The sequence below is a fragment of the Balaenoptera physalus genome (genome assembly GCF_965194825.1).
Source record: "Balaenoptera physalus genome assembly, chromosome: 11".
Taxonomy (NCBI): Eukaryota; Metazoa; Chordata; class Mammalia; order Artiodactyla; family Balaenopteridae; genus Balaenoptera; species Balaenoptera physalus.
The window spans coordinates 92,954,759-92,982,620 of NC_138896.1; the positions used below are offsets into that span (position 1 = coordinate 92,954,759).

Genomic DNA, 27,862 nt, shown 5'->3' on the forward strand with positions numbered 1-27,862 from the left:
AACTCCAAGTTCACCCACGGGCTGCCCACTTTTCTTTCTTTCCCCGCTAGAAATGAAAAACCGTCTTCGTGGAGTCCTGGTAACAGCGCAGTGCTGGTCATCACGTACCTTTTGGAAAGAGAAGTGTCAGGGAAAGTGGTCTGCATGGTACATTCTTAACTGTCAGGGCAAAGGCTTTTTTTTTTTTTTTTTGCATTCTTGCAAACATGCACCCTTTGTCGAATTTCTCAAAAGCCATCACGATGCAAGAATGCTTTATCTAACTCTCATGTTTCACTGGAGAATTACTACCAAAAACTTAGATCTGATTGAGTTGGAAAAGTTAGATGTTTACCAAGTACTGGCTGCCTCTCATTGAACCGCGAATCTCCGCCTGTGCTTAGAAGAGGCGCTCGACCTGAGTGTACTAAGAAGTGTTCTCCTTGGAAGCGTGCGGCTTTCCCTGTTCCTCCTTCTTTTTCAGACTCATGTGTGGTCAGAGCCCTGCAAGGAAAACATCTTAGCCTTCGACATTCTGTCTGATATCCTCTTTATCTGCACAGAGCTTAACCCGCCACAGCTTTTCATCTTTGGCCTTAGGGTTGCTGGAAAGCCCGCAGGTTAGGGATTTGCGTTCATTTCCTTTGTTGTGGAGAGCTTTTTAACAATCCCCTTGTCTTGTAGCCCTCTGTTTCCTCTACCCTTTGGAGACTGTTGATGTTTCTAACTGCCAGTTGCAAAGTCCACATTTGCTGGGCTCCTTAATTACTCGAAACGAGTGGAAGACTCCTTTTTCACCGTAATGACTAAATTTGGTTTGCCGTTTTTACTGTAAGTGAGAGAAAAGTCAGGAAACCTCAGTAAGTAGCTGTGTCAGCTTTTGTTTCTCTTCTGCCTGGTAAGAGATGTACAGATGGGTATGGACAAGTTTTAGGGGAAAAAACCCCAGTGATGTATAGAATTGCTTTTAAGTCTATTTAGAACCATTTACAATCTCTTATGAATGTATTCACTCTTTAAAATAAGGATATTTCTGTTAGGAAGTTAATAGGGTTTTCCCTCCTATGTACTGAGGTTTCTTGTAATGGATTCTATTACGGTTTAACTGCAAAGTTGCTATGATTTGTAAGTTGATGGGACAACTTGGAAGATAATTAGAATGGACACCATTTATCACAGCTAACTTTTTACGAGGCATAGTGTTAACCACAGTACATTAAAATAGTCATTATTAACACTTAGGTTACGTTCATTAACTACGCCATCTGCACCATAACCCTATGATAGTGGTTCTCTTGGAGTTCTCTTTGAACCAGCAGCACCACAGTTACCTGGGGCTTTGTTGGAAATGCTGAGTCTCACCCCTCCCCTCCTCCACCCAGGCCCACGAAATCAAAAATCAAGAGGTTTTGTTCAGTAGTATGTGTTTTAACAAGCCCTCCCCTTGTTTCTGATGCACACCAAACTTTGAGACCCTGCTCTGTGAAGTAAGCACCGATTAAGCACTAATATTATCTCCATTTTACAGATGAGGAAAATATTACACAAGGTTTAGCAATTTGTCCAAGGTTCCATGATGAGGATACAGATCCCAGCAGTCTTGGTACAGGTTGAGCCCTTTCGTACTAATGCAGATGTCATACACTAGGCTTGCCTGCATTCATAATTTTCCTGAAATTTTTCTGAAGAAACATCGTAGATTTTTGGAACTGTCTTCATCCTTCAAGGTGTTGGGAACATTGGGGCAGCATCTTCTTGTCTCTGTCTGAACAAATTGGCTCTGACTCAGAAGAGATCATGAACAGAATCCAAATGGTTGTTTTCGGGAAGGACTATTTCCATGAGCAACAGTACCTCCTGAAGCCATTTTTCTTCTAAACGTTATCTCTTAGATTATCATGGAAATCATGGGCAACACCATAAGAATAAAGAACAAAATTTTCAAACTCAGGAAAGAGGAAAAAACAAAAAAGCCACAGGAAGTCTCAGGCTCGAATGCATAAACATGAAAGTCTAGCGTCCTCTGGCGAAGTTGACATTTTCAGGGACTTATTAATGTTTCTTTTGCTACCTGGACAGAAATAGTGACAGAGCAGTAAGGGAGCAAGAGGAAAGATCTCTGCATGGACGCCTTTGTTGCTTTCCTAATCCTGCCTGGGTTAAATTTTTGTGGTTTAGGAGGAATTTCATTTTAGGGAGGGAAAACAAAGTCTCATGTTTTCAGAAAATGAGTGCTTTAATCTCTTTACGTGGCTAGAATCCAGAAGAGACGAAGGCTACGTACGTGATCTCGTACCTCGAGCCTGGGGAGTAGTCAGCAGAAAGCGTGGAGTTAGGTGGGACCCAGTCCACCACCTGCTGACCATCCTCAGGCCAGGCTGCACTGCTCCCCCCCAGGGTCCTGGTGTAAGTGAAATCCTGCCACGTCAGCACAGCAAGCATGGCACTCTCCTTCCACATCTTGTTTTCATTTCGGAGAAGTTTCCAGAGACTTGCCTAGTTAGCAGGCAGACCTACAATTTTATAACTAGTCATTTGTATGCAGTCTGTCCTGTGGTGGGCTCTCCTTTCTATAAATATAAAGCCGGGAGGTAAGGTCTGAGTTTTAGGTCAAGGGTGGGATCTGAAAACGTACACCACACTATAAGTAGCCGTTCCAGTGCACAAGAGAAATGAAATCTTCCTTCTATTTTGTTTTTTTTCGTGATTTAGACCTGGCTGACTTCCAAAACAAATTTGAGACGACTAACAGTAACAGAGACATATACAATAAGGCCATTGAAATACTTATGAAACATGAAAAGTCATAAAGAGGAGTGGGAAAGAAGTACTTTTTGTCAAAAACTAAGGCCACTGTGTTTTGTTTTGTTTTGTTTTTAATTACTAATTTTTCCAATTCTGAATTCTATTTATTTTTTATTTTTGCTGCGTTGGGTCTTCGTTGCTGCACGCGGGCTTTCTCTATTTGCAGCGAGCAGGGGCTGCTCTTTGTTGAGGTGTGCGGGCTTATTGCGGTGGCTTCTCTTGTTGCGGAGCACGGGCTCTAGGCGGGTGGGCTTCAGTAGTTGTGGCACGCGGGCTCAGTAGTTGTGGCGCACAGACTTAGTTGCTCTGTGGCATGTGGGATCTTCCCGGCCCAGGGCTCGAACCCATGTCCCCTGCGTTGGCAGGCGGATTCTTAACCACTGAGGCCACTGTTGTTATGAGGATTAAGTGTTCAATTTAGCTCTAATCTTCCTGGCAGCCATGTCAAAAAGGGAACTGTGATGGGCTGCCTTATTTTCTTTGAATGATAAGGGGAAAGGTTTATCAAGAGGGATCATTTATTTTTCATGGAACTGAATTCTAAAATGAGAATTTTACGTTAGTATAGACTTCGGATTTCAGAAGACTATCTCTCCAGCTTGCTTCTGAAAACTCCTCTTCGAGCCTACGTACGGAAGAGGAAGTTCAGTATAACTGCCCATCTGTGTGATAGGAAAAAGAATTTGGCATCTGGAGTCCGGAGGATTGGGTGCTAGTCCTGAGCCATTTCACCCTAATTTGCTTATCTGTAAACGAGTGGGTCGATCTACAAGTTTTCTAAGATCTCTTCCAGCTCTGACATTTGATGGTCCTGTGATGAGATCAACAAGTTCAGCTGCAAAATCCCAACAATGACTGTTGCTTAGCCCTTTGTGCCATCTCTTGCAAAATCACTGTTTCTCATTTACTGGCTGTAGCCTAGAGCTCCAAGTGATTAGTCACCCTCAACCCCCTCCTGAACTTTATTCTTTGTCTCTGTGTTAGCCTGGCTATTGCTGTTTTCTCTTAAAATATGGCTTCTAAGGGAGACTTAGGTTACCTCTGTCATTTTATTCCACAGTCATTCAGCAAATGTTTATTGCACATGTATCCTGGGGCAGGTACTCAGTGTGCAATGGTGAATGGAGTTGCTTCCCTCCCAGAATTTGGGGGAGGGGGGAGGGGAGACAATACAGAAACACATTACACACTTGGCAGCCTCTGGAGCTGCCCGGAGAGGAAGCGTGCGTATTTGCTCATCAAGAGACAGCACTTCCTGCAGTTCTCTTTGGTCTCTGAGACAAGTCTTCTCAGAGGGTTCAAGCCTCAATAAATGTCTCACTAAAGAGGGATGATGTTATACAGCAAAATGCCAAGTCTGTGGCCATCCTGTAATTAGCTGGTCGCCCCAGAACACATTACAGATCTCTAGATCTTGGGGACCATCTATGATATTTTGTCACTGTGAGTCCTGCCTGATTCTTGTCAAATTCATTTTTGTTGATTGGTCCGTGAGACCCCTCTTTCACCCTCTCCGTGTATTCAGTTAGTAAGCCCTCTTGGTTTTATCCCCAAATATAACCCCAGTCCCACTATATCTACCACTTCCATGCTACCACTGAGCTAAACACCATAGTTTGACACATGGACGACTACAGTAGCTTCTCTCTGGCTTGGGGTTTCCACTCTAGCGCCCTCTACAGTCCATTTTCCATACAGCTGCTGGAATAATCTTAAATATGTAACCGGGTCACTTTGCTGGTTCCAGGGCCTAACTTCCCATCATACAGAGTAAAATTCAATTTCTTAGTGTGGCCTTTGAACCCTTGTTTGATTTCAGCCCATTTAGCTCTCTGACCTCATCTCCTACCCTTCCCCACTTCACTCACTCTGCTTCAGCCACACTGGCCTTCAAATGCACTCATTCCTACCTCAGCACTGTTTACTTTTTCCTGTGGTGGAATGTTCTTTGCTCACACCTTGTGTGGCTAGCTCCCTCATTTCTTTCAGGTCTGCTTTCAGATTCTGTCCTCAGCGGGATCTTCCCAGCTGCCCTAGAAAAAAGGACCCTGCCCATCATCTTCTACCTCCTTACTCTTATTTCGTATTTTTTTTAAATAGCACTCATCGTTGTATGAAAATCCTACTTTGTTTGCTCCTCCCCCCTTCATGCACACTTCATGTCTTACTAATCAATGTACCACTGGCACCTAGAACAGAGATGATTTCACAGTAGGTACTCAATAAATATTTGTCAAATGAACTACTGAATGAGTAAATGCAGCAACCCCCCCCCTTGTGCCAGCACTATATTGATACTAAGACTTATATTATTAAGTTACATGTTATCTAATAATATTCAAAACAATCTTACACCCTTTAGGAAAATAGTAAGGATCTCTAATAGTAACATCCTTCCAAGAGAGGGAATGTTTTTCTTTTTAAGAGGTTTTATTTTTTAGAACAAATTTGTGGAAAAGTTGGGGAGTATGTAGTACAGAGAGTTTCCATATACCCTGTACCCAGTTTCCTCTCTGAGCAAAATCTTACACTGGTATAATACATTTGTTATCATTTATCAAGTAATAGTGATACATTATTACTAATGTTTAATGTATTTAGATTTCCTTAGGTTTTGTTTTTTTTTTAATTATTAGCACCTTTAATTATTATTTATTTATTTATTTATTTATTTATGGCTGTGTTGGGTCTTCGTTTCCGTGCGAGGGCTTCCTCTAGTTGCGGCAAGCGGGGGCCACTCTTCATCACAGTGCGCGGGCCTCTCAGTGTCGCGGCCTCTCTTGTAGCGGAGCACAGGCTCCAGACACGCAGGCTCAGTAGTTGTGGCTCACGGGCTCAGTAGCTCCGCGGCATGTGGGATCTTCCCAGACCAGGGCTCGAACCCGTGTCCCCTGCATTGGCAGGCAGATTCTCAACCACTGCGCCACCAGGGAAGCCCCGCTTCCCTTGTTTTTGATGACCTTGTGAGTTTTGAAGAGCACTGGTCAGATATTTTATAAGGTGCTCCGCTGTTGGAATGTGTCTGATGTTTTACTCATGGTGATAACCGGGGTTATGGATTATCTGGAGGAAAACCGTAGCGGTAAAGTGCCATTTTCATCACGTCCTATCAAGTGCATATACTATCGACATGATTTAACGTTGACCTTGGTCACTGGCTGAGCCAGTGTTTGTCAGCTTTCTCCACTCTAGACTTACTCTTTCCCCCTCACTCTACTCTACTCTTTAGAAGGAAGTCACTGTGCACAGCTCCCACCTAAGGAGTGTGGAGTTTTGTTCCCCCTCCTTGAGGGCGGAGTATCTCTATATAAATAATTTGAAATTCTTTTGTGTGGGGGATGTTGTGTTTCTTCTCCCCCCTTTATTATTCAGTCATAAATCAGGATGGACTCGTAGATATTGATTTTGTACTTTGAGTTACAATCCAGTATGACTTTATTTTGTTGCTGAAATTGTTTCAGTCTGGGTGATTAGTAGCTCTTTCAGTTGGCTGCTCTGCTCCTTTGGTAGACCCCCATCACTGTGTTTCGGCTTTTTGTTTTCAGTTTTGCCTTTCTGAGCACTTTCTTACCCTCTGGCGCTACAAGATGCTCCAGGCTCATCTTGCTTCTCTGGATGAGGGAGTGTTTTTATTCCCTAGAAGCGCCAGCAAAAGTTTTCTCCCATCTCATTGGCTTTGGTTGGTTTAAATGCCTACAGTGTGGATGAGGAAATGGGAAGGAAGGGTGGGATGGGATTAGCTAATCGAAGTAAACCAAGCAAGGGCCACCCCTTGAGTTAGGGATGAAGCCAAGACCACCTAAACCACTGGGGGGAGGGTGATGTAATAGACTTGTCTTTGGCTCCTGACCTCCATTCTCCCACCCCACCCCCAATTTGACAGTGAACTGTACCTCCAGGCAATGGTCTAAGCCTGCCATGACAGTCCCATCCCTGTCGTAGTGTAAACTTTATATATCCAGGGCTAAGACCTACTTTCATTTCTCTGGCAATAGTTACTGGTCTACAGGTGTTACATGACCCAAGCTGGCCCAATCAGCTCCTGATTAAGAAGGGAACGGAATAAGAAGGGAAGGACTTATTTTACATTATTGGACAAAAGACTTTATCTTCTAGATATGAACACGGAAATAAATAGTCCCAGTTGTCACCACGATCCTTAGAAAACCAGCTTTGGCTGAAGTCATCACTCTGGGCAGTAGAGTAGAGAAAGAAGGAGACTATGGGTCCTTGAGGACAGTACTGAGTCCTGGGAGCCACAGATCCAGAGGCCTGCCCTATCTAGGGCCCTTCTGTTTCACGCTGGAGTTGAGGTTTCTGTTATTTGAATCCAGAATCCTCTTAACAGAACCAGATGGTTCTTTAAATCATAACCTCAGAAAAAAAAAAAATCATAACCTCAGTGCTGTTGATGGAGAGAGAGGGGAATGGCTGTAGGGGGCACACAGGAAATGAAGGTCCATCACACCCTGGAGTGGCCATTCTGTGCACCTGACCTTGTCCCAGGCGGCAGGTGATTCTGGGATAGGTTCCTAAGCCAAATTAGAGCCTTTTTTTAGGGATTTTAAAATTGAGGTCAGAGACAGCATAAGGGAGAACTGTTTCTAGTGGCTGCAGCTGTATGATAGGAAACTCAGGAATCGGCAGCTGTGTCTCTGCCAGGTGGAGAAAGCTGGTCTGCATGGAGAGTTCATGGACCCAAGATGACCTGGCGGGGTGAGAAGCAACATCCAGCAACAGGGGTGAGGGTGGGTTCTGATGTTGTTCCCAAGGCCAGCTTCTGCCCTTTGCCACTGTCCCGTCCCTGTCCTAGCTTCCACGAATTGAGTTTCTGTCACTCACCACCATAACATCCTGACTGATGTGGATATGTAGCACCTGCTTTTAGCACCTTTAGAAAATTCCGTAAATAGTGGCCATATTGACACATCTCCCTAGAAACTCCATAGGTGAGAGTCCTTGGAAGAAAATTTGAGAACAGATTTGTTTTCTTTGGAAATACTCCTCTTCATGTTATAATTTACTGTAGGAAAATAAGAGGTAAAGTTTTATGTTATATCTATCTTGCCACCATTTAAAATATTAAAAAAAGAAAAAGAAAATAAGAGGCTTCAGTTGAAGACGGAATTCATTTTATGTTCCCCTCCAGATCTTCCCCAGCGCTTGATTTATCTCATACGATGAAATTTCGAAAACTGCCCCCTGGAAAGAGGAGTTTCTTGACTTGATGCCTTTATTGGGAGTCCGTGATTTTTTTTGGCAGCCAAGAGCGACTGTGGTGTATTTGAGGGTGATGTTTGGATGCTCCTCCCCCCGGCCTCTTTTAGCAACACGGAAGACTGTCATCTTCGGGTGAAAATTCATCATGGTACAATTTAGAGTCCAAGCTTTCCATAAATAGGAGGCAATAGAGAACACATAATCTGAAGCGTGATTTCCTTTTATACAAGAGGAAACTGAGGTCCAAAGAGCTAAAACTGTAATAATGCACATAAAGCACCAAGCACAGGGCTAGCTCGTGGTGGTCACTCAGCAAGTGACGTGCTGTTCTGAGCCCTGTTAGTGTCCGTGGTTGCTTTATTATTTAGCAACTGAATCCTAACTAGATCCAGCTGACTGGCTGTGTGGCTTTGAATGAGTCAGTGCTCCTCAGCCAATCTAGGCTTTCTCCTGAGTTCAGCGGGGAAGTGAAACGATGTGAGTCAAAGGCTGGCACGGTACCTGCAACACGAGAAGGTCTCAGCAAATGTTAGCCAGAGCTAAGATGTGGATTTAGGCAGGCTTTTCCCTGGGTTGTGTCTTGAGGAAATGAAGACAGCTTCCGCATATGCTAATTAATGCTACCCTAACCCCAGTGTCCTGGTCCTTAGTAAAAGCTCAGGGAATAGATGGGACAGGACCCTTTTCGCTGCCTCTGGTTGAGTTGGGCGATTATTCTGGAGACTTTGAGACCTGGAAGTCAGGCTGTCTGTAGCTTTGATTTCTACTCAAGGGCAGAGAACTATTGTTTCCGAGCTTAGAAAAGCAGAGGGTAAGTGAAGCGTTTTCGGGAATTAGGAGGTGTCCTCAGGCACCAAAATGCAGAATTTTGTTCACAGACACTGCTCTTCAGGGGCCTGTGTCTCTGCTTGGGCTTGAACCCTTGCTCTGCTTTTTCCTCATCCCAGTTTTGTGGGAATTAAAAGGAGCCGGGTTGTCTGACCACTGGTTCCAAAGTAACAAGCCTTAGTGTTCAAGTATCAAATTTCATCCCTCAGGAGGAATGGGTTAATGGACGGACGTCGGTGTTAATGTCTGAGAACTTTTAAAAATGTACAATCACTTCAAATCTCGTTTGCAATAATTTAGAGTATTGACACTTAAAATAAATTTTTTGCTGCTCTGCCTTGCCCATTTTGGGCACGGACATAAAATATTTGGAGAAAAATGAAGGCTTCTGCATCTAAGTTAATATTTAATAATGATGATAACAACTAATATTTAATGATGACTTAAAACATGTCAGGTACCGTATGAAGCACTTCACCACGTTATTTCATTTAATCTTCGTAACAGCCTAAGGGTTGGGTACTATTACTGGATAGGTCAAATTCGTTTTCATTTGGAGTGATGGCATCCCAGCTCATCAGCTGATATCACTTAATCATAAAAGGGGATTTACTAGCTCATAAAACTGTGATGTGCAAAGGAGATAAAGCTTCAGTCATGGGTGTGTCCAGGATGTGTGACCATCTTGCCTCCATCTTTTAACTCTGCTTCCTTCTGTGTGGGCCACACTCTCAGATCAGATTTTTCCATGTGATAGTTCCAACGGGTCTGGGCTTAAGTCCTCCTCCTTTAGTAACCTTGAAGGGAAAGACTCCATCCAGCAAGAGTCCCAGGGCTGCCTCTAACCGCCCTGGCTTGGATCACATGCACACCAGCCCCTGATGGCCGCACCTGGGGGAGGATGCTTCAGTCCCTCCAAACCTCATGAACTGAGAACCGTAGTTTCCCCCGAAGAAAACTGAGGTGCTCTTACCAGAAACACCTGGAAATGGACGCTAGTAAGAAACACCAAAACCAAAAGCAAAGAGCCATTAGAATCAACAAGCCCTTTTTACAGATGGGGAAACTGAGGGTGAGAAGTAAAGTGTTTGCCCAAGATGGGACAGCCAAGTGGCAGACCTAGAATTTGAAGCCAGGTCTGTGTGCATCTAGATCCATATTGCTTACAACCATACTGTACTTGGGAACAAATCTTGAAATTTGAAATATTTGATGGCTTTCCAGAATCCCTTTAAAGAAGATCCCTTTGATAAAATCTCTTTTCTTTTTTTAAATTTGAAAATTGTTCGTATTTGTAAGGGAAAAAAACAGATTATAAAAATCCCATTCTTTAAAGGTTTTTATATATTTACATATTTATATACTCACACCCACATATAGTGGTTATAACTCTGGGAGATGGTATACCAAAACGTTGACAGAGGTTATGAAGTTGGTTTGGTTACCCCTCGCCCGCCTTTGCTTGTCTGTATTTTACACTTTTTTCTGTGATAAATATATGCATTACTTATATATTTATAAAACAATTTAAAGTATATTAATTATCATAAAAATTTAAAATCCCTATTGGCCTGAGGCATAAGAGGATGGAAATTAGCTGGGGAGACCACTTTTCCTTCGTTTAAATTGGTAAGTCCCTTATGCTCTTTTTCAGGAAATGAGATAGAGGTGCCCATTCGCAGAATATGTTATCCTCATTTTTCTCCCTCGTATGTCACCAGACATTTATTTCAAACCAGCGCTGCTGGTTCATATTTTTTAAATCTCAATAACATCTTAATTTGAAAAGAAGAGGGAGATGGAGAAATAGAATCCCCTGTGTGTCAGGAACGATCACAGGGGGCGGATAAGAATGAAATGAGAATCAGTCCAGGCAGCATCCTAGAGTTTTGGAAGGAGAAGAATTATAAACCCAATTGTGCGTGACCTCAGCTAAGGGCGAGAGGATGGATTATGGAGGTAGAGATGGTGCAGGTGTGCCGTGCGAGTCACACCTGGCGGGGCTGTGGGTGAGGACTGAAATCCAGCCCACCTTCGGATCACTGAGTCAGGAGCTCTGAGTAGAGATAAAGGCTTCATCTACCTGGAGGGGCTCCTTTTCTGACTCGCTTGTGTGTGACCCCAAATACAGCGTCATAACTAAAAGCAGGGCTTCTTAAGTCCAGCTCCCTGAGTTTGAATCCTTGCTCTGCTACTTCCTAATCATAAAGCATGTGTATGTGTACAATGATGGCTAAAAGCAGACACATACACCTAGAGACGCACAAAGTCACCAACTTTGGACATTGAACACCTCCTGTGCATTAGACCTAGACTTTGTTTAGGAACACAGCCATGTTTCAAATACCATGATCCAAACTAAATACAAACTATTAGTAATTGCATGCACTTATCAAATGATTTTATCAAGCCTCCCCCTCATGGCAGATATTTTTGGCACTGTGTCAACACTGTTCATGTAATGCTGGGACTTCAGGCTTTTCTGTCTGTCTTGGAAGATTAAAGATAGTTGATTTAACTCCAAACCATGGGTCGTTAAAAGTGATTTAACTGTTAGCACAGTCCTGAGCGTCACATCTGGGTTGCTAAGTGAAGGCTCTACTTACAGCTTCAGCGCGGAAATTTTTTGTCAAGGGTCTCCCGTGTTCCCAGACCTGTGGTTTGTGAGGAGCTTCACTAGTGCCTCTGGCTGCCAACACTTAAGGCAGATATAACCACCCATCACCAGACGCTCCTGCTAGGGGCTGAATCAAGGTATTTCCACGTCTTCAGCTGCCACTCTGACCTCATTTGCAAACTTCCACATTCAGATAGCCATGGCTTCGTCTTGTAAGAGATTCCACTAGGGGAGAGGGGAGTGGCATTCTGCTAGTCAAGTCTTCTCCTAGGGTGAGCATATTCAACCTCTTAAAATTTGTCTGCTTCCCTCCCCACCCTCATATTTCTGTGTTTCCTTCCCTGTTAAAACTAGTCACCAACTGTTTCAGGCTGTGTTTGAAAGAACTGTGATTCTTTTCCATCCAGCTCACACTGCCGGCCCGTATCATAGCATCAGGTTTACCTGAGTTAACTTAGCCTGTCAGTGAAGGAGAAGCCCTGGAAACAGAGGTAGCAGCAGACGGCAGAAAAGAGGGTCTGAGTAGAAGCAATTACTCGCTTTAATAATTCAGTGTGTTTTGCAGTAATAGGCTCCAAAGTAAATAGCATACACACAAATGCCGTATTTCATTATTTATACACTCCAGAAATTGAAGTTTAATTAAGTCACACGCTTGAGACTATTTAAGCAATTAAGGAGACGCTTCGTCTCGGGCAGCGCGGAGGTGGTGAGGCTGCTTCTGCTGTGAGCCTTCTGTGTCATTATGAGCATCATTTCTCATTGGATCACAGGGCTGGCTTAAGCCAGGACAATGGGGGCGGCGTTTGCCAAGCCTCAGTTGTTCCCACGTCAGTATCATGATTTTTTTTTTAAATAAATTTATTTATTTATTTATTTATGGCTGTGTTGGGTCTTCGTTTCTGTGCGAGGGCTTCTCTAGTTGTGGCAAGCGGGGACCACTCTTCATCGCGGTGCGCGGGCCTCTCACTGTCACGGCCTCTCTTGTTGCGGAGCACAGGCTCCAGACGCGCAGGCTCAGTAGTTGTGGCTCACGGGCCTAGTTGCTCTGCGGCATGTGGGATCCTCCCAGACCAGGGCTCAAACCCGTGTCCCCTGCATTGGCAGGCAGACTCTCAACCACTGCGCCACCAGGGAAGCCCAGTATCATGATTCTTTTAACATGACTACACTACCATATGCTAACTTTAAAAGGAAAAAGTTTAAATCTATCCTTGTTATAAATGTGTGCCTTTATGTATTTAATAAACAGCTTTATTGCAATATAATTCAAATACCCTTAAAAGGTGTACACTGCAGAGGTTTTTAGTTTACTCACAGAGTTGTGCAACCACCCCTGCTATCCGATTTCGGAACAGTTTCATCACCCAAAAAAGAAACCCTATACCCATAAAACCAGTCACTCCCCATTTGTCCCTTCTGTGAGTCCCTGGTAACCACTAACCTGCCTTATGTCTCTATGGATTTTTCTATCCTGGACTTTTCATACATATGGAGTCACAAAACATGCGGTCTTTTATATTTTCACGAGGTTCACAGTTCACGGTTTTAAAGGTTCATACATGTTGTCACATGCATCAGTACTTCATTCCTTTTTATTGCCAAATAATACTCCATTGTATGGATATACCACATTTTGTTTATCCATTCATCAGTTGATGGACATTTGGGTTGGACTTTTTGGCTATTGTGAGTAATGTTGCTATGAACATTTATAAATGTACACGTTTTTGTGAGGACATAATGCTTTCATTTCTCTTGGGTAGATACCGAGAAATAGGATTGCTGGGTCATATGGTACTTCTATATTTAAAATTTTGAGGAACTGTAGAACTGCTTTCTGAAGTGGCTGCACCATCTTGCAATCCCACCAGCAATGTTTGAGGGTGCTAATTTCTCCACATCCTAAGTATATTTGTTTTTAAAGGAAATTTTATAACATCACCATGAATTGTCAGCAAAAACATAAACAGAAGGTAATTGTCAAATCAAGCACTAAGAAAACCAAACAATGTTGTTCATTTCTAACTTGATACTCCTGCTGAAGGTTCTGTATCTAAAGTCTGCTGTCTTTTCAGTTGAAAGGGAGGATTAGGCAACATTTGAAAGGTGTTCAGGGGACTTCCCTGGTGGTCCAGTGGTTAAGACTCCGTGCTCCCGATGCAGGGGGCCTGGGTTTGATCCCTGGTCGGGGAACTAGATACCACATGAATGCTGCAACTAGGAAGTCTGCATGCCACAACTAAGAAGTCCACATGCCACAGCTAAGAGTCTGCACACCACAACTAAAGATCCCACATGCTGCAACAAAGAGCCAGCACAGCCAAAAATAAATAAATATTAAAAAAGAGAAAAAGAAAGGTGTTCAAGACATATTAGCACCAACTGAGACTTTCTTATTGCCATTGTTGAAAAAGAACTGAAAATGGAATAACTTCTCACTGTGAGACTCAATGTTATTTGATGCAGTGTCTAAATGACAACTGCAACCTAAGCATCACCCCTTCAGAACACAAGGAATTTGGAGGCACTGATGCCATAGGCAAGTGTGTTTCATCTTGTTTCAGCAGTCAGCTACACGGTTACCTCATACAAGGAGCTCAGAGGTGGCTGGGCTAATGTTTGTTACGTTTTTTTGTTTTCCTTCTCATGGTCTGGTGTTTTCCAAGAACTCTTGGGTAAATCTGAGAAACTGTCAAAATGACTACATTCTTGCTAGGATAATAGCTATTAACCCAGTAAATCCATTCCAGGGAATGTAGTGTAAGGAAATAATGCAAAGAAAGAAAAAAATCTATTGGCCCACCCATGCTTAGTGCAAGATTTTTTAATATATATAACTGAGAACAATTGGAAACAACAACACAAAGGAAATGATGATAAGCCATGGTGTTTTAGCTGGATGGAATAAAATGATGGTCATGAAGACTTAAAAAGTAACAAGAAAAATAAAAGAATCAGGTGAAAAAAGTAGGATATAAAATTATATGTACAGCATTACTGCAGCTGTAAAAATATGTGTTCAATGGAATAAAGACCAGAACGTAACATGCAAAAAAACCCGTTTTTTATGGGGCAAGAAGTTTTTTCATGTACCAACTTTACTATTTCAACACGTTTTACATTTTTTAAGTTGAAAATGTGCATTGTGTGTTTTATTCCAGTCTTTTTTCTAAAGATATTTTTTATTTATTGATACACTGTCTTATATTGACTGTAAATAATATTGTGTACTTGCTATAAATTACAATGAAAGACTATATAATCACCAGCTGAGGTTCATTTTTGGAATGAAATAAACAAAGACCGTGATAGAAAGTAAAAGGGACGGCGCTCCTTCAATGAGGTGTGAGGGGAGGCCATTCTACTGTCCAAAAGAGAAGGAGGCGGCTTCGCAAAGAGCTAGGGAAGAACATTCCAGGTGGAACCGTTTGTGTGAAGGTCCAGGATATGAGCCCAGCACTAGGTGCTTCAGGAAGTGAGAAGGAAAAGGGGCAGGGTGTTCAGCTCACAAAACTGAAGGATCGGGAACCATCTTCTAAAGAGCAGATGAAGTCCCGAAGGATGTTGAGGAACTGGGGTGAGGAGAAACAGTGTGGGCAAGAAGCTCAACTCCTCAGCGAATGACGAGGAGTAAACCGGCAGCTGAGAGATGACAGCAACGAGGAGGGTGGAATAGTTGCATCCACGGGCTTCACCATGGAGACGTGGACCGTGTCTGGGCGCCGCAGTGAGAAGCAGAAAACCAGCCCCGCCTACTGCCCTGAGGCTCCTAGGACAGGGCAGGAAGAACAGCTGCCACTCGAGGGGTCTGCTGGGGAGGGGGCGTCCTCACAAGGCAGCATGTTTTCATTAAGGCGAGAGGTGAAGAGGAGACCGTGAGAAAAGGCAGAGGATAGAATGGGCATTCCTGAGGACTCGGGGAAGAGTTCGGGAGACAGAGGAGAGGTGAGAGGTCAGCTCAGATGATGAGTTCCTGGCTGGAGATGAACTGCAGGTGGTTGTGGTCCAAGTGTGTTAATATGCAAACTCTGGGGCCTCACCCCAGACCCACGGAATCGGAATCTCTGTGAGCTGGGGTTTCAATACTAACAAGCACCTCCCGTGATGATGATATGCAGCCAGGTCGGGAATCCGCTGTGCGAGATGGTATCTGGTGTCTCCTCCACCTATGAAACTGGTAGAGTGATGGAGATTTGATCACGGTCCTAGCAGTGAGCTACCGGAGAGGGAATGGATTCATGGAGCATTTCAAGGATGACTCCCGGTGAGAATATGAGAGAGGTGGAGTGAGTCCAAGGTGATTGGAAACCTATTTTTAAGACCTACCTTAAGACACTTTTGATTGCTAAGTTGTAAGTTTGTTTCAAACTGACTTAAGTAGAGGAGAATTTATGGACTTGATCAATGAACTTCCAGGGTTAGGGTCAGTGCACCTGGATTCAGGTGCTCCAGTAATGCCACCTGAGATCTGACCCACCATCTTATAGCTCTGCTTTCTACTCCGCTGACTGCCTTCCAGGCTTCACCAGTGTGGTGGCCAAGGTGCCTGCCATCAGCTCCAGCCTCAGCAACAGGTCTTTAAAAATCCTGGACAGCAAACGTCTACTCCAGTCTTCTTTTATAAAGTGTAAATATGAACATAGTTAACCACCAGTCAGAGCAGGGGAAGTGCAGTTCCCCATCTCCCATTTGCCACCAACACCTGGTGACTCAAGGGGTTAAGAAGTCCTAGGTTCATAGACTGGACTTCCCTTGATCCTTGCAGAGCCTTCAGGTGACATTTGAGAGGGGCTGAGTGTGCTGTTGGTAAGATCTGGTGAAAGGCACACCGTTTCAGCACCCTTAAACTTGATTATTCCGTGTGACCACACAGCACAGACGCTTATTACCTGAAGCCCAGGATTTTTAATGTAACGTGAGAGGTAACAGAGTAGGGGCAGCAAAGGTCTCGTTAAACCCCAGCCGCTGATACTTGAACTGCCACCAGGAGAGGCTTTTATTTGTCTTTTTTAGTACCTGTCACCAGACACCCAAAAAAGATTGCAGGCCCCAGCCCCCTGCTCTGTGTACCGTGCAGTCCCATATCACTGAAGCCTGCAAAGAAAAGAAGTGGCCTGCTGTGCTGCAGGGAGGTGCAAGCTTTTTTTAATCAAAAAGAAAAAAAAAGTATATGTCAAATAGTTTGGGCGTATGAATAAAACAGACAATTACATCATGAGTTTCTGTGAACCCTGCACTCATCTTAAGAAATAAAAACTTAAGTCCCTGGAAATAACCACTGCCTTGCCTTTGATGTTTCTCATCCTCATGCATGATGACTTTTACTCCATATGTCTGTGAACAACATGCAGTGCTATTTTGCTGGTTTTCAAGCTTCATCGAAATGGTCTCATTCTCAGTATCCTGCTACAAATTGCTCTTTCTTCTCTTTATCCTTATGTTGACACGTGACTTTGAGTTGTTCGTTTTCACTGCTGTGTAGTATTCCGCTTAAACTTGTCAAATATATTCATGATTCTCCTGTGTGTAGACAGAAAAGTTTTTTCCAGCTTTTCACTATTATACACAGGGCTGCTGTGAGCGTTCTTGTGTGGGTCCTGTGCAAACGTGCAAGAGTTTCTTCAGGTCACATATGTAGGGGTAGAACCAGAAGAGTGAGGGCATATATATATATATATATCTTCACTCCTGATAGATGTTGCCAGAACGCTTTCCAAAGTGTTTGGGTCAACTTACACTGCCGCTAGCGGCATCTGAGCTGTCCCCCACCTCCATATCCACTCTGAGACGTGTATGGTCCAACTTTTATTTTTTATGTTTTGCCAGTGCGAAAATAACGTGGAATCTCTTTATTGTTTGAATTAGTATTTCCCTGATTACTGAGGTTAAAACTTTTAATTTATGTAGAAGCCCAAGGTGTAAAGCTAAACTAGGCGGAGTTGTTCTATTTGGAGGTGGGGTAATGGTTCGTATTTAAGATATCTAAGCTATTGTATTTATTATTTTAGTACCTTTGGATACCTGTGTTTTTAGATATTGAACATAATTTTAAGCAAGGGAGTTTGCATTAAATCTCTTGTAGCATATTTTGGCTGGTATTTTGACCGTCTTTTTTTTTTAATTGACTGTGATTTTAGCATTATCTGTGACACATCCTTCCCATCCCTTTACCTAAATTAGTTGGGAGTTGGCTTTAATAGCAGGTATGAAAACCCATCCATGAAGCTGAGGGAGAGAAGACATCTGAGTCCTGAAGGCACGGGTCCTTGAATTCACCAGGCATGCTCCTGATTAGTGTCTTTGCTCAGACTGTCCCCTCTGCCTGGACTCCTCCTCACCCAGAAAAGCACGTGACTCCCTCCTGCCCTCCCCACCGTCAGGTTGTCATCGGATCTCACTTTCTCAGTGAGGACTTCCCTAACTTTGCACTATATAATGTATTCCAGCCCATCAGCCACTCCTGTATCCCTCCTGGCTCCATTATCTATTTCCTCCTAGCACTTATACCACTGGATAGCTTTCTATATAAGTTACTTAGTTATTGTTTGCTATGACCATTATTCTTTCTTTGTCTTTTGCCTACCACCTGTAGAACGTAACTTCTGCAAGGGCAGGCATCTTGGTCTGGTTTGTTCCCTACTGTCTTCCTGGCACCAAGAACGGTGTCTGGCACGTAGTAGGCACTCAGTATAGATTTGTGGACTAATAAATGGGCTGCAGTTAGCAAGGCAAAGAGAGCAGAGAAGAGCATTTCTGAGAGACAGTGTATGTGCCAAGGCCCGAAGGCAACCCAGCATGGTCTCATGACTAGGAGTGAGCTGGAGAGTTGCAATGTAAGTGTGACTGTGATTACGAATGGCTGCCCATGCAGGCGGGGGGTGCTAGAGGCAGTTACAAGGGATACAAGTAGGAGCCACAGTCAGCAGTTTGGACTTGACCTTGAAGGCAGTCAGGAGCTTTACATGATTTTTATCAAGGGAATAACACGATCCTACGTGCATTTTTAGAAGAACGTCACTCTGGCACCCACAAGAAGAAATCATAGGATGGGGGTTAAGGATCAGATTGGAGACAGGTGGACCATCTAGGGGGCTGTCACAGCGATCAGGTGAGGGAAGATGGTGATCTCATCACGTAGCAGCAGGGGCATGAAGAGACGTGGACAATTTCAGGAGATACGTAGGACATCTCTACTTGTCTTTTCCTCCGATCCCCAAAATAACTGGAATCTCAGTAACTCCCCGAATCTGGGCTTAACTAAGCCAGGAGGCTGTGCTTCTATTCAGCGTGCTCTTAAGTGATCAAACTGGAAAGCTATCGAAAGTGCTCCACCCACATCTTCAACTTTCCTCTTGGTGAAAGAAATCTGGAGCAAGGCTGCCTTTATTCGACCGAGCAGTGAATAATGCAGCAGCACGCTGATTGAACTCAAAGTTTTTGGAAGGAAGGTAGCATTCCACGTCCAAGTTCCCCTGGTCTCCAGATCTTTTGTGCAAGTAAATTAGTTTCATTTGTCTCAGGGCACCTTTTCCAGGCCAACTTCTTCCAGCTTGCCTGCAAATGTTTCTCAGTGGTGTGTCTGAGGCTTGGCTGTGTCTCCTTGTCTGGAACAAATCTTTTATTACGAGGAAATAGCTGGATGATGATTCTGGACTTCTTGGACCCTATTCCCCTCTCAGCTGTTGACTGGATATTTGATACCTTGGTAATTTTCAGCTTAACCTGCCCCCTCTCCTGCCTTCTTCTCGTTAATATGCATGTCACACTGGAAGCTGAATTTCATACCTACCAGCTCCGCGGTCTTGAGCGAGACAGTTAGGATTAACACCTGTTTCTTTAAGACTCTCCCAAGATGGAATGGAGGCCCATGCGTTGTTTTCTTTGCTCACTTCCCGGGTGTGCATGATTTTCCTTTGGTCCGGTGGTCATGCATTCCACTGCAAGCTGAAACCATCCAGATCATGGGAGTATCATGTTGCTCGTTTCACATGGGAAAGCCACCGCCCACCTTCCTCTTGTTCAAGTTGCGTTCAAATCTAATTTCCATGGCCCATGTGAGTGGGAGCTCCACAGCCCTGTGTCAGCTGTCAGAGTTTAGCAATACCATTTCCAAACATGGGCCAGTAGGCAGCCAGCAGGCACTAGACAGCTGAATGCTGGCGGAAAAAGCCTCAGACACCTATAGCAGTCCAAACAGTGACTCATCCTGCTATTGCCAGGATAAATATGGGAATAAACGGTATTTTTCTCTAAGCAGGAAGAATTGTCAAAATGCTTATCATTTTATAAAATATAACAGATTGTGCCTGTTCATGTTTTGAAATGTTCCAACCCTTCACTAGCTGTTTTTTTTTTTTCTTTTATGAGTTTAATAACAGCTTTTACCTGTTTTTCTTCTTTCTAGGAGGCCTGGAGAACTCAGGAGTTTCCAAGCTGTGCTGCCCCCCGAGCTCTGGATCCACCTGGCCGTGGTGGCCTGTGGCAATCGGCTGGAGGAGACACTGGTCATGCTCAAATCGGCCGTGCTCTTCAGCCACAGGAAGATGAAATTTCACATCTTCACCGAAGACTCTCTGAAGCCCGAGTTTGACAAACAGGTGAATGTGCAGAAACTGTGGCACGGTGTTTACTGAGTGCAGACAGACTGCATTGCGGGAAATGCCTGTCCTGTTTCCTAATTATTTTGCTGCATACTCAGCTGTGCGCCCATGAACCCTTGACTCCGAGCCTGACTGTTCTCATCTATAATATAGGGATAATTACACCCCCCCTTAGAGAGACATGGTGAGGATTAAATGAGATGATGCACTTAAAGCACTTGACCTAGGGCTCCATCCCTCCTGGTGTTATTGACATTGTTCTTAGTGGGAGTCACGTAGCTATTTTTTAATCTATGTATGTATGTTTTTTGAATGACAAATAATATACGCTCATCAAAATAAATTCCAACAGTATAGAGGTTATAAATTAAAAAGGTAGAAGTCCTTGCTACTGTTCTTTCCCACACAGGAAACTGTCAAACACTTTTGAGTGATTCTCTCATATTGTTTTTTAAAGGCAGATGTGTGTGTGTTTACATATCTGTGTGATTGTGTATGTTTGTGTGTATACATGTATATTTGTGTAAGTATAGACACATACATGTATAACACATGCACATGCATGTATTCTTTTATGGTATATATAAATATATAATATACTTATTTATTATATTTATTTATCAAAACATATTTCTTTTACAAAATCCAGATTACTCTCTATGTATTATTCTGGAACTTGCTTTTCCTCACTTAAAGCCATACATCAACATCGTTCCAGATGAGGACTCCTAGATTCTCACCTCATCCCTTTTTGCTGACTACACAGTCTTTTATCGTGTGGCTGGGTCATCATTTATTTGACTCTTCCTGTACTGAGGAATAAGTAACGGTTTCCTCCCGGTCCAGGAGAGCTTTGGAAATGCCTCTTCTCCCCAGGCTTGGTACGTGTGTGACTGCAGACCAAGCTTTGTTTTCCTGGAGAGGCTTCTCTTGCGGTGAGTTCTTGTGCGCTGGCAGAGAGAGAAGCTCTTTTGTTTTGTATCTACCGACTTGTGTCACCAGGCTACATCCTGCCGCTGTTCATGTTTTGAAATGTTCCAACCCTTCACTAGCTGTTTTTTTTTTTTCTTTTATGAGTTTAATAACAGCTTTTACCTGTTAGGGTTAGGGTTAGGGTTAGGGTTAGGGTTAGGGTTAGGGTAGCCATGCTGATGAGAAAGGCCAAAGCAGCATGTTGGGCAGAGAAAGACTAATAACAGAAAGCTTATTAGAAAGAAAAAAAGAAAAAAAAGAAAAAAATATGAAGAAAAATAATCACCTCGACATCCTCACCAAGAGAAGTCAGGGAAGAACAGTCTTGGGGCTTTGAAATTGATTGGAAAATGGCTTGAGAAAGGTCTGAGTCCGTGAAAGGGGCAAAGAAAAACATTGAAACACACATAGGTAGCTTCTCTGAAGCTGTGGTATAAGGGGAATTATAATTAATAATAATAACAATAATAGTAGTAATAATAATTTTAAAAATAAAATAGCCTTTATCAAGGGCTTATGACTTATGATTTACTCTTACTTAATCCTCACAAGAATCCTTTGAAGAAGGTAATAACCATGTCCCTATTTTACTAACTGAGATCATTGAGGCTCAGAGAGTCTTAGTGATTAGCTCATCAGGTGTCAGTTCAAGGTTACTGACTCAGACCTCCACGAACTTAACCACTATACCATACTACCTCCCAAACTAGTAGATGGAAGTCTTGAATTCAAAATTTAGCTCCACTCTTGCTGTGTGATCTCGGGCAAGTCTTGTGGGCTTTTTGGGCTTCGGTTTCCCCCTCTGTAGCTTGGGAGCAGCAGAAGTGATACAAGAGATGCTTATCTGTAATCTTGATAGGCTAGCAGTGACAGCTTCCAGAAAGCTCCGAGACTTTCCACATGCCTGCTGCATGTCTCATGCAGGCCCAGCAGGGTGCCTGTCCGCACGGCCCACTCAGCCTGGGACCACAGTTGACAGAGACCATTCATGCACGTAGCTGCACCTGCTGGAACATTTGGCCTCTGCAGTTCTTGAGATGCCACTAAAGGAAAGATTGGGACTGTCGGATCCCCACTGTGCTTTTCACTCCCTCAACTTGACAGTGACATTTCTGCTCCTATTTAACTGTCCAGAAGCAGTTGGTCACAAGGCCCACCCAACTCCAAGGGGGCTGAGAGGTATCCTACATGAAGGAATGGAGGAGAAGTGGCTATGGGTCAACACTAGTCAGGTCATGTACAATATCCATTGGACAAGTATTTATTGAGCACCTACTGCATGCTAGAAGTTGGGGCATGAGGATAGAACAGAACACAATACAGGCTTGGACTTAAAAAAGACAAGAGAAGGAAGATGTGTATGTGTAACTATAGATGTGTAACAGATTGTGTTTTCCAAAGGGCCTCCAGTGGTCCCGCCTCCTGTTATTCACACCTTTGTATATTTCCCTCCTGCGCTGTCCCAGGCCTGGCCTGTGTGACCAGTAGCATAGGGAAGAAGTGATGCTATGTCACTTTTGAGATTAGGTTTAATAAGGCACTGCACCTTCCATCTTGGTTGCACTCTTTCTCTCTTGGAGGTCAGCTTTTATGTCAGAGCAGCCCTTGCAGAGGCCCATGTGTTAAGGAATGAAGGCCTCTTGCCGACACTCGTGTGCTTGAGCTTGGAGACAGGACCTCTAGCACCATCCAGCCTTCACATGACTCACCCTTATGAGAGGTCCTGAGCTGGACCAACCCAACTCACAGATTCCTGACCCTAAAAAATGATGTGAGTTAATGAATGTTTGTGGTTTTAAGCTACTAGATTTGGAGTAATTTTATAAGGCAAGGGCTAATACGTCTACATACATAATATGTATGTGTATATAAAATAGAGTATGCCAAATGTCCTGAAGCTAGATCATTGAAAGGATACAGCTTGTGCCTGGCTCTCTCTTGGGATGCCTGGCCCTGGAACCTGGCCACCATGCAGTGAGGAAGTCCAAACTCGCCCACACAGAGAGGAGCTGAGGTCCCCAGTCGGTAACTGACCTCCACCACCAGACATGTGAGAACGAGCCTTCATATGATTCAAGCCCCCAGCCTCCAAGCCTTCTAGCTGAGGCCCCAGACATTGGGGAGCAGAGTCAAGCCGTGCCTTCTGTGCCTTGTCTGAATTCCTGATCCTTGGAATCTCTGAGCATAATAAATGGTTGTTTTATTCTGCTAAGTTTTGGGGTAATTTGTTATGAGCCGTAGTACCTGGGACATTATAAATTAGGAGCTAAAGTATGGGGAAATATTGCAGATACTTGTGAAGTTGAGCCACGTTTTACGTTGCCCTGCTGACTTTATCCCTCTGATGGCTTATTTCCTCAGTTCTTTGTTAGACCAGTGAAGCTTCATTGGCAAAGGAGATTATAATAGGGTGTTCACATCACGGCAGGGCATATGGAGTCACCCCTTTCTTTTCCATGCTGGGATTATGGTGCAAGTTTAGATGTTAAATATTGGCTCTTCCATAAGTCACAGAACTTTTCTCAGTCTCAATTTCTTCATCTGTATCAAGCAAAAATCTATAATAGATATACAAAAGGGACAAACAATTCTTGCTCTGCTTATTGCAGAGTGTAATTGTGAGGCTGAATCAGATAACCTATTTATTCTCTCATTCCACAAAGATTCCTTGGAACATCTCCCTGGGTTGGGCACTGTGTTAGCCCTGAAGCTGTAGATCAGCAGCAGTTGGTTTCCGCTCAGCCACATGAGATGCTGGTGTGGAGGGGAGGTTATACCATCCTTCTGAAGGCCGTCAGTTTCAACACTGAGGCATTGTGGGAATATCCAGAGTGTCTTGTGATAACTTCCGGAGATGCTCAGGGCCACATACCTCAGGGTCAAAACAAAACAAAACAAAATGCTAATTGCCATCATTATCCCTCTGGAAACGGCATTGTGGACAAGTTCTGTTATATTTAAGTAGAAAATTTTTTAAAGCTGCTTAAGTACACTGTCTGGTGGTATTTACTGTCTCCGTTGTTGGTATTTAATATTTGAAAGTTTCATTTATTTTTGTCATCTCCCAGTATAAAAGCTGAAAATGCCAGCTGGTTGATTTCTTAGCCTCTCCAGGAAGTTCAGGATCAAATATATGATTTAAGTTTGGTTAATCTGTGCTCCTGCCCCAGACTCAGAATCAGGAAATAGTGCGACACAGAAGCGGGGATGGCCACCAATCCGTTCTGGTGATAGGTGGGGCCCCGTGGGGCATTGACATCGTGTTTGTGTGTGAGTGTAGCTCTGACATAGGAAGAGGTGTCAACAGGAATTTCTAGTGGCTGGAGTCAGTATACTATTCAAATATAGACATAGAAACAAATATAAATGGACTGGATATTCCACTTAAAAGACATGGATTGGCAAAGGTAGATAAACCCTTCTAGAAGATAGGATGCTAAAGATCAAAGAGTCAAGGGAATCAGTGGACTATGGGACCTTCCCGTCCTCCTTCCAGGGATGATTTTGGGCTGTGGTGCAGTGGCACAGTTGTCCTGGGTGTTTGTGCCCAGTGTCTGTTCTGATTGGTTGGTACTGTTGCACTGAATGTTCATGCCCAGTGTCAGTTCTGATGTGTTCGTGCACTTGTATTGGGTATTTATGCCTGAAGATTTCTCTCCCAAATATCCATCTCAAAATTGCAAATTTAAAGTGTTCCCAATGGTGTGGTTTTTCAAAAAATTTTATGGGACTATATAAGCAATATATGTACACTGTAAAAAAAAAGTTATTTTAGTGGACAGAGAGTAAAAATGTAAGCTATCAAAAAAAGTTATAAAATCAGAAATGAAAAAAATCAACCATCATATTAATGCTGAGGAGAACAATTTTGGTGTATTTATTTACGTTTCTTTTCTTGTCATATCAACATCAGAAATGGGATTATATTCTATATTTTCTTTTCTATCACTGTTACTTATATTACTGAATTTCTTCTAAAATAGGGGTTGACCAACTTTTTCTGTGAAAGACCAGATAGTAAGTATTTTAGGCTTTGCAGGCTGTCTGGTCTCACAGCTACTCACCTGTATTCCTTCTTATAAAAGCAGCCATAGATATACCTAAAGAAATGGGTGTGGCTATGTTCCAATAAAATTTGTATTTATGGACAGTGAAATTCAAATTTCATGTGATTTTCACATGTCACAAAATGTTATTCTTGTTTTTATTTTTTTCAACTATTTTAAAATGTTTAACCCATTCTTGGCTTGTGTGCTATTTGTAGCAGGCTGGGTTTGGCTCTTCCACTACCATGTTTTGCTGACCTTTTACTGCAACATTGTCACTAGTAGCTGCATAGCATTCTGTTGTGTAAGCCTATCCCAGAGCTTATTTCACCAATTTCTTATTTACCTTGTTTCCTATTTTTCACTGTTACAAACAATGCTACAGTAAACAACCTTGTAATAAGTGTGTATGTACTTTTGGAATTTTCCTTAGGATAAGTTCTTAGAAGTGGAGTTACTGTGGCACTGGGAAGGCATTAACTAAAAAGAATTAAGAAGATACACAGATACATATGCAAATAAGCATATGAAAGGCTGCTTAAGATCACATGTCATTAAGGAATTGCAAATTAAAATGATGAGATACAGCTACATACCATTAGAATTGCTAAAATCCATAACACTGATAACACCAAATGCTGAAGGGGATATGGAGCAACAGGAACTCTCACTCATTGCTGGTGGGAATGCAAAATGGTACAGCCACTTTGGAAGACGGTTTGACAGTTTCTTAGAAAGTTAAATGTAGGCTGACCATACAATCTGGTAATCGCACTCCTTGATATTTACCCAAATGAATTGATAAATTGTCCACACAGAAACCTGCACATGAATGTTTAGAGCAGCTTTATTCATAGTCACCCCAAACCGGAAGCAACCAAGATGTCCTTCAATAGATAAATAGGTAAGCAAACTGTGATATGTTTATACAATGGAATATTGGTCAGTGATAAAAAAAATAAGCTATGAAGCTACAGAAAGACATGGAGGAACTTTAAATGCATATTGCCAAGGAGAAAAGCCAATCTGAAAAGACTGTATGCTGTGTGATTCCAACCATATCACATTCTGGAAAATGCAAAACTGAGAGACAGTAAAAAGATCAGTGGTTGCCAGTAGTTCAGAGATGAAAAGGAGGGAGAGAGGAGGGATGAATAGATGGAACAGAGGGGATTTTTAGGGCGGTGGAACTATGCTGTATGATACTATAGTGGTAGACACAGAACATCATGCGTTTGTCAAAACCTGTAAAATTACACAACACGAAGAATGAACCCTAATGTAAACTATGAGCTTTTCTTAACAATGTATTGATATTGGTTCATCGGTTGTAACAAACGTACCACATTAATGCAAGATGTCAATGATGGGGAAACTGGGGGGTGGGAGGGGAAGGAGAGAGGGTATATGGGAACTGTCTCTGTACTTCCTGCTCAATTCTGTAACCATAAAACTGCTCTGAAAAATAAAGTCTATAAATTAAAATAATTTTATTATAAAATTAATTTATGCAGACAAAGTAATATACACTGTCCATAAAAGTCTTAAAGAACAAAGAAATATAAACTTAGAAAATGAAACCACCACCACCTCCACCACAGGTACCCACGTTTAACAATTAGGCGCATATCTATTCAGATTTTTCTCTACGTGTTAGTGTATGCATATATTTTTCCCTGTAAGATAGAACCATATTATAAATTTCGTATTGTACTTTGCTTTTACTAAAACCTAACTATATATCGTAACCATTTTCTCATGACAGCACATATAGATCTACTTTATTTTAACTGTACGTTAGTCCACTGCATAGTTCCATCATAATGCATCTTCCCAATTCCTTATCGTTGAGCATTGAGTATTGAGCAAGCTTTTTTTGTTTGTCTGTTTGTTTTTATTACAAACTATGTTTCGGTGAAAGTCCTTGTGCCTCTGTCTTGGGATTTGTTGTCACTAGTCTCTAAATTGCCATCTTGGAAGTTTGTTTAAATTTACCCTTGCAGTTTAGGTGCCAGTTTCCCATCATCCTTGCCAACTCTGGATGTTATTTTTTAAAATCTTAGCAATGGTCTTTTTATTCAGTGAGCATAAATTGTGGCGATAAAGTTAGACTTTCTTTGTATGCTACCTGAATAATTTCCACCTGGCCATGCAGAAGCTTTAGGTGTTTTTCATATTTCTGGAGTCTAATCACCCTCCCCTGACCTTCCATGTCTTTCAGCTACGACAGTGGCCAGACTCATATACAAAGAAGTTTGAGTACAGAATCTACCCCATCACATTTTCGGTTGGAAACCCTCAGGAATGGAAGAAATTATTCAAACCGTGTGCTGCCCAGAGACTCTTTCTTCCGGTAGGAACACCTGCTTTTAATAAGATGCTGCTTGGGAGAGAATTGCTCTTGGAAACATCATGGAATTAACTCGGGTGTGTTTAGAGACATTTTAATTACAGTGGAAAATATGTTCCTCTTGGATTCTGTAGTTGATGCCCTTAGTCTTCAGGGTGTAGAGAGAGGGTCCCTGTGGTTGAGAAATTGTCTTTCCCAAAGACTGAGGGACTGAGAGCATCCAAAGCATGTCTTGGATTATGGGTCTTTGTGACTATGGATGCACCATTTACTAACTGTGTGGACCTCACTAAATCTCTTAACTTCTCTAAGCCTCACTTTCCTCCATAAGCTTGGCACATAGTTGGTGCTCAATAAATGTTATTTTAGATTATTATTATTTCTCTTATAATAATAACTATTTCTAGATGTAGCTATGCTAGGGGATAATTCACAGAAGGTC

At 42.7% G+C, this 27,862-nt stretch overlaps 1 protein-coding gene across 4 annotated transcripts in view; it reads left to right on the forward strand.

Annotated features, from left to right (window-relative positions):
- Nucleotides 1–27,862, forward strand: part of LOC309637454 (glucoside xylosyltransferase 2) — a 151,776-nt gene that overhangs the window by 479 nt on the left and 123,435 nt on the right. For 2 of the 4 annotated variants that reach the window (XM_082412216.1, XM_082412213.1), the window contains exons 2-3: nucleotides 19,857–20,049; nucleotides 27,292–27,423. In XM_082412216.1, the coding sequence (XP_082268342.1) occupies nucleotides 19,857–20,049; nucleotides 27,292–27,423 (325 nt within the window). Of the gene's footprint in view, nucleotides 1–37; nucleotides 148–19,590; nucleotides 19,692–19,856; nucleotides 20,050–27,291; nucleotides 27,424–27,862 lie in introns of those variants that run through there. The other 2 variants (XM_082412214.1, XM_082412215.1) reach the window with 2 other exon arrangements.